This window comes from Ambystoma mexicanum, chromosome 3p, assembly GCF_040938575.1.
Source record: "Ambystoma mexicanum isolate Mex_15411 chromosome 3p, UKY_AmexF1_1, whole genome shotgun sequence".
Classification (NCBI taxonomy): Eukaryota; Metazoa; Chordata; class Amphibia; order Caudata; family Ambystomatidae; genus Ambystoma; species Ambystoma mexicanum.
Genome location: NC_090925.1, coordinates 1,109,771,103 through 1,109,784,275, shown reverse-complemented (window position 1 = coordinate 1,109,784,275; position 13,173 = coordinate 1,109,771,103). Strand labels below are relative to the sequence as shown.

The 13,173-nt window shown below is 44.1% G+C and overlaps 1 protein-coding gene across 7 annotated transcripts in view; it reads right to left on the bottom strand.

Moving 5' to 3' along the window:
* Window positions 1-13,173, bottom strand: part of FGF1 (fibroblast growth factor 1) — a 524,090-nt gene that overhangs the window by 97,172 nt on the left and 413,745 nt on the right. For all 7 annotated transcript variants that reach the window (XM_069652462.1, XM_069652468.1, XM_069652467.1 and 4 more), the window contains one exon: window positions 8,944-9,141. In XM_069652462.1, the coding sequence (XP_069508563.1) occupies window positions 8,944-9,109 (166 nt within the window). In that variant the 5' untranslated portion in view covers window positions 9,110-9,141. The remainder of the gene's footprint in view (window positions 1-8,943; window positions 9,142-13,173) is intronic.

The window sequence follows — 13,173 nt, the reverse complement described above, 5'->3', positions numbered from 1 at the left end:
ACCAGACCAATGGCATCCTTGCACTGTACTATACACAAATAACTGACATTGAGAAACACTAACTTGAATTCTCTTCAATCACTTTCTTGGATATTTGGATATACTTTAATAAAAAAAATACAAATTACTGGGATGCACAACATTTCTAAAGGCAATTAAGGCATCCTGGATTCATCAGATATTAAACTTCATTAGCAGTGGGTTCAATATAGGCCTAGATTGTAGTCTGCAACTGTTGGCTATCAAGATTCTTTGGACTACAACTCCCATTAGCCCAAGCCAGCATTGTGAACAGTGAGAGATCTTGTGAGTGTTAATCCATAACTGCTGGAGAGACACAGGTTGCAGACTCCTGACCTAGGTTGTAAGTCATTATAGAAGGCACAAGACGGAAACGTTTCAGTCTCTCTGCAGGTACTACCAGAAAGGCAATTTGAGTGAAGTTAGCCAATGCATATTACTGTTAAAATTGTTCTATTCTATCATGATTTTCATACACATTTGTAAAAAAACAATTGGGCCCTGTGATAGGATCAAGCCACGGTTAATTTATTGAAACTTCATGGACGCTCATGCTTCTATCTGCAGTATTGGAGGTGAATAGAGATGTGGCATGGTAAAACTTGACTGTCGCCATTTGAAGCATAAAATATTATAATTTTGATATTGGAATGAAAATGTGTATATATTTTGGGAATAAATTGAGCAGTAATTGCTTAATTTGTGAGACACTCAGCAACGTTTTCAGAAAGTACAGAACTTTGAGGGATTTACGCATGGGGAACAGACCTTTTGTCTGTCCGCCATTGACTTATTCCAACTCTTAAAACTTGAGACGTTTTTCAAGCTGGATAAATAATTTGCTCAGAGGATGACATTTACAACCCGTATCATTGGCTACTGCAAGGACACATCTTTTACTGCATGAATCGGTGATATCAATATGTCAGGGCGGCATTTGCGATCACATTATCAGAGATCCCACATGCCAGTCACATGCTGGGGTGTCTCAATCAGTAGCTCACGACTAACTCTTACCCTCGGTACATGCAGTAAAAAGATATTTGCGGAATCTGGAAGTATTTGCCATATCCCTCAGGCTACAGACATAATCTTGCCATAAAATACTGAGTTGTGGCCGAGACAGCAAAATGGAGAAGCAAACACCAGGAGGACCTCAATACTCTAGAAAGCAGGCCGCTTTGGTTTTTCTACATAGTTTACGCAACTGCTGTGGCAGAAAAGCTTCATGGTCTCCCTGGTACTCGTAGACAGTTCACTTCCAGAGAACAAACCAAATTGAAGTCCTGATAACACAGTGTTTGTTTTGGGAAGACATGTGCTGTTTTTTCCAATAAGAGCAGCATCAGGAAGAGAACTCTTACCAGCATTCCTCCTGCATGGGGAACATCTGAACAAGTGCGGTGAAGGGGTCAGTCAACCCTGTGCGATGTAGATTGAATAGTGTGAAACGAGCAGACCTCGATGCCTCACTCCCATTTTATAGTGGGTGCTTGCGCTCCATATAGAATCTTTGAGATATTGTTTTAAGTTCCAATAAGAGGGGGATGTGTCACGGGATCCCATTTTAGCCCAGAATTCCCCTCTATCACAGTGTCAAACATTGCCTGCATGATCATAAACGTGATATGGTGTGAGCACTTCTTTTGTTATGTAATTATTAAGATAATTAATGCACATATTTGCCACTTAAAACCAATAACCCTGAAAATAATCCAAATAAGGGAAAACCTGGAATTTTTTTTTTTTTAGTAAACAATGTGCCATTTGAATCCTCTGGGATTGGGAAATACGTCTGGCTCACCTCATGACATTCGGTGATCATGCAGCTTTCCCAGCTGTGTGTAAATTGCGATCACAACATTTCAGATGGATGATGCATGTGCTCATTTGCCAAAGGTAGCATAAGGCGTGGGTGTGGTAGGCATAGGGGTGGCTCTGTGGCTTGATCGTCTATAGGCAGAGCAGGCTGCGTGTGTCTTTAACGTCTGCATGAATGTTAGTCATACTGGTTGAGTCATAAATAGAGGTGGGCTTCTGTGGAGCAATGGCAGATTTTATCCAAAGAGCCCTGTGGGCAACAGTGACAGGGAACCTAGGTGAGTGGGTCATTGAGGTGGAGCTTTGGGTGGGCGGAGTTAATGGCTATTATGAGTACAACCATGATGAGGTTTAGCTAGGTAGACAAAATGTTCAAAGTTTCTGAAGTTGTCTTTGCTTACAGTTGGAGCTGTGTGATGAGTCTGGCTATAGCTGGAAACAGTCAGACAAAGTGATTTGCCTGGGATCAAACAATTTGGTCAAGTGGGAAATCCACTAGCCTGTTCAATCCGCTCATCTCGTCCAACATTACACTCTTCTCTTTCCCTTCTAAAATATTCTGCTCCCCTCCTCACTCTGCCTTCCAGGCATTACTCTGGTTTTCTTCCTTCAGCCTCCCACCCGCAGCCCTCTGATCTTTCATCCAATACTCCCTTCACCTTCCACCCAAAATTGCCTTTGCAGCAGCTAGAAAAATAAAACATGTACACCTCAGAACAAGAGCTTGAGCGGTGAACCGCCCCATTAATAATGCCCCAAGAATCAAAGGTATGTATTTTATTTACATATATTAATATTTTTTCTTTGGCTAAAATAAATGGTATAAACCCAGAACATAGTAGTGTGGAAACTTCAGTCTTCCTAGCGTCCCTTCACATCTGCTCCCCCTTTCAATGTCCACACTCCCACTCACCTGCCATCCACGCCCCCTTCCCACTGTTCCCATTCACCACTGGCTGGGGAGGAAGCAAAGATGGTGCCTCGTTTCCCCACTGAGGGATGAACAATGAGGTCGAGCCCCGAGGGATGAACCGTCCTCAGTCACAGGGCGAGCGCATTCATCATGCGGAATTTGAACCATTTACTTATGTCCTCAAACTGGATCCAGGCACAATCAGCCTATTGATTAAAAGGGCAAAACCATCTCGGGCTCCGGGATCTAGTGGGATTACAAATGATGTATGAAAGAACAACGTGAATTCCTGGTCGATTGTCCTCTCTCTTCTGATCACAGATATAATGCTCAGCGGGAAGTTCCCTGAGACATGGAAATCGGCTTACGTTGTCCCGATATGTAAAAGGGGGATCATATGGGACCCGAAGAACTATAGGCCAATCTCCCTGTTGGACGTAGAAAGCAAAATGTTTGCAAGAATATTATTGTGGCATCTTGAGGCTAGGGCAAGTTCTACAGGGAGATTTGACCAGTTCCAAGCGGGTTTCCGTCGGGGGGCACTCAACTAACATCAGTGGTGCCATAGCAAGGGAACTTCAGGAGACAAAAAGCAGAACGCAAAATATGACCGTTTATGTGGCCCCCGATAGACCCAACTGCGGCGTTTGATCGGGTGGACCGCCGCAGATTATGGTCTAAATTACAACAATGGGGCGTGCCTCCAGGCCTTTTGAAGCCGATAGTAGCTTTGCATGAAAGCGCAGGTATGCATGTGCCATTAAATCAAGCCCGGGATCTCTCATGGAGGATAAATACTGACATAGAATTGAGGCAGGGGTGCGCTTTGGCACCCTGTCTCTTTAACCTATATGTCTCAGACGTGGGAGGGACCCTAAATCCAGCTGCTTTGACACCACCGCGGTAGAGATGTGTAAAAGTCTCTTGGGTGTCATACGCACAAGAGGTCCTGCTTTTCGATTGCTCGAGGACTGGAACAAGGAGGCTTCTGGAAGCCTTCTCTAAATATGCAGAGGAGAGCGGCCTCTAGATTAATCCTACAAAAACAAAAATTCTCAAGCTTTTGAGAGGCAGGAAACAGGGTCCACAAAAGTGGAAGTGCGCAGAACATCTGGCGGGAGGAGTGGAGAGCCTAACCTTCTTGGGCTTTCATTTCTCAACAAAACCCTTCCTTTTTTTTTTTTTGTCTTTTTTTTTTTTGTCTTTTTTTTTTTTTGACGGACACACAGGTATTGCTCAGCCTCAAGGCACATAACTTAACAAACCAGTTGGGAGAGGTGGATAAGCGGTATGGAAGATTTTCGATAAGGGCTGCCATCCAATTCTATGAAGGGACGGTGGTGCCAAAATTGTCATACGGCCTAGAACTTTGGTGCAACAAAACCTACGCCTGGCTGTGTAAAATAGAGGAGAAGATGTGGAGACTGGTACTGGGGATCCCCAATGGACTCCCAGTTGCAGCCACGAGATACGAGCTGTGTCTCCTGTCTTTGAGAGTACGGGTTCAATGGCAGTGCCGTCTTTATATAGGAAAATAAAAATGTTTGAATCACCCAACTTGTATGGGTAGCAAACTTGCCACTGGAAGGGAGAAGGAACCAGTCTCTCAAATCGGATACGTATCTGGGAAAATCGCGTGCCAACTGTGATCATTTATTAAATGAACTGGGATTGGAAGTTGAAATTCTGCTAACCAATCCGGAAAGAGTAAAGAAAGCCCTGTATAAGCAGGATTGGGTAATCACAACAGACTTGCTGCATGGCTACTCTTCCTTGGACCATCTTTCGCATGAGCACAAGCCTAGGGCTACAATAGCATCATACTTGTCACTCTTTCCAAACAGGTTTTATCAGAATCTAATAACGCGATTGAGGTGGAACTTTTTGCAGTAAGGCGTGGGCTTGTAGATTCATCTGATACAACCTGTAGGCTTTGTAGGGGTGAGCAGTCGATAGAGTCAAATGGAATGCTCCGCATTGCAATTTGAAAGAACGATATATTTAAAAAGCGGTAAGGGTAACAACAGTACCCTAGACCCTTAGGAAGTCTGGAAGAGAATACTGAATCCTCGGACAACATGGGAGGGTCTTGGCAGAAGCGGTTTTTGTAAAAATCTTGGCAGTTTCTGAACACAAATGTCGAGAGGGTATTAGTTTGTAAAACAACCTATTTGTATCATCTAATTCATTATGCTTGGGTATATTCCTGAAAAAGAGAAGTGTAAGAAGCATTTTTATTTGGATTATGTTTTCCTTTCTTTTGTTCTTTTTTTTTAATCATTGAAATGTTTTTAGACTGTACAATTTTACTGCAGATTGTAAAGGTTTGTAACAAACCAAACACAAATAAAAAATAAATAAATAAAATAAAAACAACCAGGCCCCACCTCCTCTTCCGTCTCACCTTTGTAAGCGTGCATCTGACCTCTTCTAGCAAGCTGCTGTAGGGGACTGTGGACCCAGCTTCTTGGGAAAGAGATCCCTCACCGCACCTCCCCGAAATACTGCCACGTGGGATGACTCGTCCCTTACTGGCTACGCCCTCCATTCAGGAGGTTCGCACCGGACTACAACTCCATTAGACACAGAAGAGCAGTGGCGCGCATGGCTCCTCAACCGACCTGTCTCCTGTATTCTCTTGTACTGCTTCTGTCCGCTGAATTTTGCCGCCTGTTTTCCTTACCTCACCCCATCCACCCACCCCCCTCTCTCCTTACATCCACTGCCTCCGTCTCTTTGACTAGTAATCCTGTGCCTCTCTTCAGTAGCATGGACTATCAGGACTCTGCCCGCTTTCTCAGCACTGTTATTTGTCCCCACTCTGTATGGATTGGTTTGTTTGATTTGTGTGCTAGGACCTAGGCCTGCCTCTTGGACTGCTTTTGGTCTCCCCAGTTGGAAGGGTTTACTTGGTCGTGAACTCTTGACCCTTTCCTCGCCTCTGTATCAGAGAGGCTGTGACACATTCTTCCTGAAATTGTAATGTTTGTGGCATGTTTACTGAACATTTTTCATTGACTGGAGTGTGCGAGGTACAGGAAGTAAGCACAGTGAATATGAATGCTCACTATGATTATATACGGAGCAATGCCAGTATACGACGAGTGAGGCTTTTTCTAAATAGTATATACTGCAAAGTGAATCACTACTATGGAGTGAGATTACATGTTTTTTCACCAGGAGCACGTATTTGGTTAAATATCAGTGTGAATTTTGACCTGGTCTGAAATTCAGGTACCGGAATATTACAAGGTAAATTGGTGCAAATATGTGTTCATGTTTGAATTTGGAGTCCTACGATTACATGTCGTTTTGTAAAATTACTTTAAAAGTGCACAAGCCACATAATAAAGCAACCCGACAATGCATAAGTCATTAAATAAACCAGTTGAGCAAAAACAGAATGATTGTAGCTTTATGTTCCTCATCCTGCATGTGTTCCAGTTCCAGTATGCAAAGTAATGTAACTTACAAAGAAATATCCTACATACACAAATTGAAATAAAATGTGATGACAGGGTCATTGTTTCATACAGATTAGAGCGTGTTTATGGACTGTATCCTTTCTAATGACCCAACAATCACACTTCAAGTGCCACATATAAAAGTCGTCCCCAATAACCTATTTCTGCTATTATTTATTTATTTACATATTTATATAGCGCCGGAGCCCGCAGGCATCAGGGCGCTCAATGCAAAGCATTAAAAGGCCAGAGGTGGTTATTCAAACTAGGCTGTTTTCAATAGTTTCCAAAAGAGCACTGGCTCAGTGTGACCGGGAGTTTATCCCACTCTTTGGCCTCAAGCACCGGAAATGAGCGACCATTCCCTTTCACCCGCTCACTCTTGGGGCAGACCATCCGCAGACCGCGTATTTCTTGCCAGGTTTTGTACAGCGATACATTCTTTAATGTATCGAGGAGCTTGTCCGTAAAGGCATTTGTGAACTATTGTGAGGACCTTAAAGTGTACTCTGGGTTCCACAGGACGCCAATGCAGCTTCTTTCTAGAGGCCGAGACTTGCATATGCCTAGGAATATTTTTTATAATCCTGACGGCATCATTTTGCAGGACTTGTGCCCAATCAATAATGCACTACAGTAATCAATCCTGGGCATTATGATGCTGCGGACCAGGGTAGAGCAGTTTGTTTCCGAGACATCAGGTTTCACCAATCTCAGCCATCTAAGGTGCTATTGAGTTGTACTTGTAACACTATTTATATGAGCCGACATATCCAGTGAGGGTTTCCAAGACTATCCCCCAATGTTTTCACTTTCTTGGCTACTTTGATATAGTAAGACAGTTGTAAACAATTCCACTGCGCCACACCATGTGATTCAAGATGTACAGTTGTACAAAATTGTTTTATTCCAAGTTCAGTACAGCCTGACACGTGTTTCGAGCTCGACTTTTCCTGAGGCAAGAAATCTTGACTAATCTTGTGTTGGTCACATTTAGGTTAGATGAACACTTATTTAGGCTTCAGTGTAGTATTCTTAAGTATTACTGCCGTTGCAGATGCACAGTTATTAGAATGTTTGCCTGTCGGCTCCCAAAACCCCAGTCAGTTGCCGACAGGCAAACATTCTAATAACTGTGCATCTGCAACGGCAGTAATACTTAAGAATACTACACTCAAGCCTAAATAAGCGTTCATCTAACCTAAATGTGACCAACACAAGATTAGTCAAAATGTCTTGCCTCAGAGGAAGAGTCAAGCTCGAAACACGTGTCAGGCTGTACTGAACTTGGAATAAAACAATTTTGTACAACTGTACATCTTGAATCACATGGTGTGGCGCAGTGGAATTGTTTACAACTGCCTTAGCACGTTTCTTACTGTGGAATGCAGGGCAATGCACCCACACCCTAACAATTAACTGCTGCCACATATCCATAACCTAATTTATAGTTGCAAGCGCTGTGAGTCTGTGGGGCCTCTTTTGCCCACTTTGTCTCTACTTTGATATAGTGCTTCTCGATGCCAAAGCCGGCATACTGAGATTGGAGCTTCGCACTGGCTTGAAGGGAACTAAAGATCAACATCTTGGTTTTATATCACCATTCAGGCACATTCCGCTGATTGCCATCCAGTTCTCATCATTTTCATAGTCACCACTCAGCTCCATAAGTAGCTGAGTGTCGTCAGCCTAGTTGGCAAAGCAGACTCCAAGGACGGCAAAAGATATCCAATAGTGCTGCAGAAATGCAGGCCCCCTGAGGCACGCCACATTCCAGCAATTCCAAGGGGAAGCATTCCCCCAAACAATCCTGGACTGTTGCACACATATTAATCTCTTGCTGTTGTGAATGAGCTCTACAAAGAAGTGTAAATAAGATAATTAGTGCCTAAATGGGAGGCCCCGAGGAGCACTGGCCTTTTATATCATCGACGTGAGAGAGGCTGCAGAACATATGCGTTTTGCCGCCCTTTGGATGGAATGTCAAATATTCCATCAGCACTTGGTTATGCAAACATTTCTGAACGTGTTTTTTTCTGCAGACATTCTGAGCCTAGCGTTCAACTTCAAGCCACTCGGAGAATGCCAGCCTCCTGATAGGCTGGAAGGTGCGCGTGGCACCGCCCATGGCAAACATAACACGTGAAATCAGGGTTTCTGCTGGCGGAGTAAAATCTGGGGCAGATTTTGCCAATTCCACACGATTGGTGAAATGTTTGCCCGTGGATAGCTATGAGTGGGGCAAAGGGAGTTGTAGGCAGAACAGTTTTCGAAAGGCAGGGCCCTACGCATACGTGCCAACATGACCCATTCCATTCTGTAGGTGCTTATCCAGTCCTGGTTTTTTCTTTGCATTCTGTGACTTGTAGTTCCACCTTTCCCATTATAAAACTCAGACTATAAGTCCCAGAATGCAAAGAAAAAAACAGGACTGGATGAGCAACTACAGATTGGAACGGGTCATGTTGGCAACTATGTCTACGCACACACACGTGGACTTTGGTTAGCGGCTGATCACTAAGTTTAAGATGCAGGCCTTAAACCTCTGGTCCACAATTCCCCTGGTGAAAAGGTAGGCCGTAGAAGCCGGTGCTCCGACGGTGCATGTGCAGCGGGGTGACTGTGTCAAAACTTAAGACTCTATAAATAGAACCACAGTAAAGCAGGAAGACAGGCCCTAGGCATGTGGATAGCCACTGCGGCGTCTCTGGTGCGCGCACTTACTGTATTGGTCGCTCCGGTCCCTTGTTCCATCCACTTTTCCATCGGGGAGTATGCGCAGGAAGTACCCGCCGTTACTGCAGTACAGAAGCCGGGGCTTCTGGAAGTTTCCCATGGGAAAGAATCTCTCGGTCAGGGCCGCAAACGTGGTGATTTCCCCCTCAGCCATCGCTCAGCTTCTCCCAGTGACGAGCTCCAGGCCTGCAAGAAAGCAAACAAGTTCAGAGTGATAACCACGTGGCACGCGTTGTGTTACGCTCATTTAGACGGTGAAAGGGGGAGTTTCTAGACTAGACTAAAGTAACCAGAAATGCGTTCTAAGGAACAAGTGAAGTGATATTGGCATGTTCATAGTAATGGCAGGTATGGACATACATTCACATCTAGCATGTCTCCTGCTATTCCTGCAGCAACAACATGCAGGAGACCCTTAGTCTCCATCTCCTTCTTTGCTTTCACAAACTAGTTACACACACACACTCACTCACACACTCACACACTCACTCACACACTCACTCACTCACTTATCTATGCAAGGCATATTTTAGAGCTTTGTGCGACCAGTCACTGGTATCAGGTAATATTATCCCCATATATATGGTCGCCGTAAATAATATTGCCGGGAAAAGGTCGTGGCGATATTATATGGGTGACCATATATATGGGGACAGGGGCAAAAAAAAAAGAAAAAAAAAAGTTTGGTGTTTGCGGGGGTGTCCCCCACATGTTCCATGCAATAATGTCGCCACAAAAAACGGCCATTTTTTCGGCGATATTTTTGCATGGCGAGATTTTTGTGGCGACATTATTACATGGAACCCAGTCATATGCCACTCATCAGCTGCCCACCCTTCCCAGCATTTCATGTGCACTTGCCTGCAGGGAATGAATGCTTCTCATTGTACAATTCACTGGTTTACATGCCCAACATCATACGGCTGAAAGGCTGAGTGACACTTATCGGATTGTAATTCAATTTTAGCGACCTTTCAGCGAGAGCAGACTTTCAGACGACAGACCAGCACTCGTCCTACCTAGTCAATTACACTCATTAGATCAAAATTTGTGTCATGAATTACTAACGCAGACATACCTGGTGTGCAACAATCTCTTTCGTTGACCTGCCACGCTAGGGCCTTTCTAGAAATACATCAATTGTTATCGAAAGCAGTCTGCCTCTGTCCTTATCTGCCCTCATTGCTAGTAAGATAGCTCAGTAAGTTACTGCAAATGTTGCCGAGATTTGAGAGTGTGTGTGCGTGTGTATATATATATATATATATATATATATATATATACACACATACATACATACATACATACACACACACAGATGGGTTTTCAAAGATTTCTTAAAGGTTCTCAAATTATTGTCCCCTGTAAGAGTAATAGGCATGAGGTTCCAGAGTTTAGTTGATTTAACAGCAAAAGATTTTCCTGGCCCCTTTTCACGCTTATATCTTGGGCTTATGATCTGTTTTTTTTTCTGCTGAACACAGTACTCTGGTGGGATGATATTGTGGTATCAGGGATTTTAAGTAAGTTGGGGCAGTTCCATAACCACATTTGTGAACGACACATCCTTATTTAAAGTGGATTCTACCTTGGACAGATAGCCAATGTAGATTCCTCCTATGATGCGTGATGTGTTCTCGTTTTGCGTTGTTTTGGATCACCTGGCACTTCCCCACATTGTGACTTGAGGCACCAATTAACAGAGAGCTGCAGTAGTCGACAGCACTGTGGCATGGCCGATGGTGGCTGCATTGTCCTTGGAGATATAAGGACGATTGTGTTTCAAAAGATAAAAGGGAGTAGTTGCAACTTTTAGTCATTTGGTTAACATATGCATCGGAGTTACGCGATGCCTCCAGTTGGATACCTAATGTCTTCACCTTGCCAACGATTGGAATTACACCACTAACCAGGATCTACCTGTTATCGCATTCTCTAACTTTAATCTCTTACGCACTCTTCCTCAGCTATTCCTCAAAGGGTGCTAGCCGATGGTTTGCAGTTCGCTACCAAGTCAACTTAATTCCATACCCTAAAGATTACATTCTGTAATTAAATATATATTCTTCTCTGGCCTGCAAGTTCCCAAGGCTTCACAAAGTAGTCCTGGTCAAAGTGCCTCCCCCATGTGTTCAACCCAATTACTTATTTAGACAGGCACAGTCTTGGTGGTGGACACGTGCGCTTCCAAGCATTTCACACCCACTACTTTCCACTCCAAATCCGAGTGATATTTCTATCAGCCTTCCGCTATCATCACACCAGGGTTTAGCGCATCTGGTCACTCTGGTCATTTTGAGTGATACTGTGCAAATCTTCTTGTGCAAACTTGCAAAAAATAAAAAATGTCGGTTATATATATACTTTTTAAATTCAGGAATTTCCACCTGTGCCCGAATCGATTCACCCATGTGTACCTTCTGCACTTAAGGAGTTTCCGTGACAGCAGGGAAGCAATAAACGCCAGAATGTATATGTACCCCAAAACAAAATCAGAATGATGGACGTAGCGAGTGTGTGTGTGCGCTCGGCAGCCTTTTCCAGTATGAGTGAGAGACGGGTGGCCAAGCACAAGCACCAGAGCCGGCTCAAGGGGCGAACAAGTTGTGCGGTGGCACATGGCCGCTGCAGATGAAGGGCGCAGCCAGCTCACACAATGTAAAGTGTCAAGCGCGTACACAGTGCAGAGAATAGGCCGGCTCCACCGCCCAGACCCAGGGCGAGCACATGGCTCACCCAGGGGCCAGCACATAACTCGCCGAGGTCCTGTGCCTCAATGATCAGACAGCATTGCCTAGCTCTGAAATCAGTCTGATCGTTATATTGCATGTGCGAGAAACCGGTCTTTCAAGCTGCCTTTCAGAAAACTCCGAACTGCGGGCAGAAAGGCCAAATTCGCACATACAGTGCTGCTGTTGTCCACACTAGTATATAGGTCGTGCAATTTACAGAAATCTCTTTATTAGGGTGAATATTGTGACCCATCAAAACAGGAGAGTCCATTATTCACTTAACAGTGCTCATTACTGAATCACTATAAGCCATGTTTAACATTAAAAACTGTGGACATTATGATATTCCCATAATGCTCTTTGATTTTATGCAAATCGCTAGGATTGGGTTCTATGACGAGATACTGTTTTGTGAAACCTGGCTGGGCCACGTCCCTTGACCCCACCCCCTCCTTCTCACAGCGCTGCCCCTCCAAAGAGGTGAGAGTGCCCCCAATACATGTTTTCCATTTCCAGCACTGCACATACAAAACACTAACGCAGAGACTGTCTCTTCATGCGTGGGTTGCTTGTGTTTACGTGCAGAGGGGATCTGGCTTACCAGTTCAGGATGGTCTGCTCCCTTTGGTGGCGGTACGTGACTGATTTGCATATGGCTGGAACTCTTTTGCAATGGTGCAGATGAGCTAAAAAAACGATGATGTGGAAGGTTGCCCAGAGCAGTGCCAGTGGTTCTGTTTTTTACAAAACCTTCCACCCATCACTTTTTGGGTTGTTGTTGGTTTCCGAAGTTAAGGCAGGACTGGCTTATAAGAGGTGACTTTGAATCCCACAAAGTCAGTCGCTCCATCAGCTGTTTAATTTTGAAAATGACCAGTTGCATGCGACCAATAAAAATGAGTATAGGAAGTTGGCCTAGTCATGGCACTTTTTTCTGCCATTTCTGGAGGCAGATAAATGCCAGGACTGCAACCCGTAGCAGCACATGTTATCAAACTCTCCTCACATTTATGTCATTAAAATGTCATTTCCGCCTGCAAGAACAAGTGTCTGAAAGCTACAGGGCTAATTCCAGCCATTCAGTTGATGCTCACCTAGATTCTTGTCGCATTTGGGAGGCATGTCTGTCTGAGAGGTAATGGGCTCCAGTGCGATAAAACTGAGTAACCAAGTGTGTCCTGGCCACTTGCTGCCCAGGCAGTGCTGCATCCTACCAGACAGCCCTGAATGAAAGTAGTTAGCGTGTCTCATTTTCGTTCTCTTTGTACAGAAAATGTAGTCTAGCATTAATATGTTGAAATTGGTTTTGTAAAAGAAAAGTAAACAGCAGTAGTAACACATGATGCACTTTCCTGGGACCTGTGTAGAAATTGCAATCTATAACACTTGTATTGTTAAAAAATTCTCAATACAGTAAGCATGTCTGCCTTTTGAAGAGCCCACTAAGTTGGCTTTGCTAATGCTCGTTTTCAATTGCCACAATTTG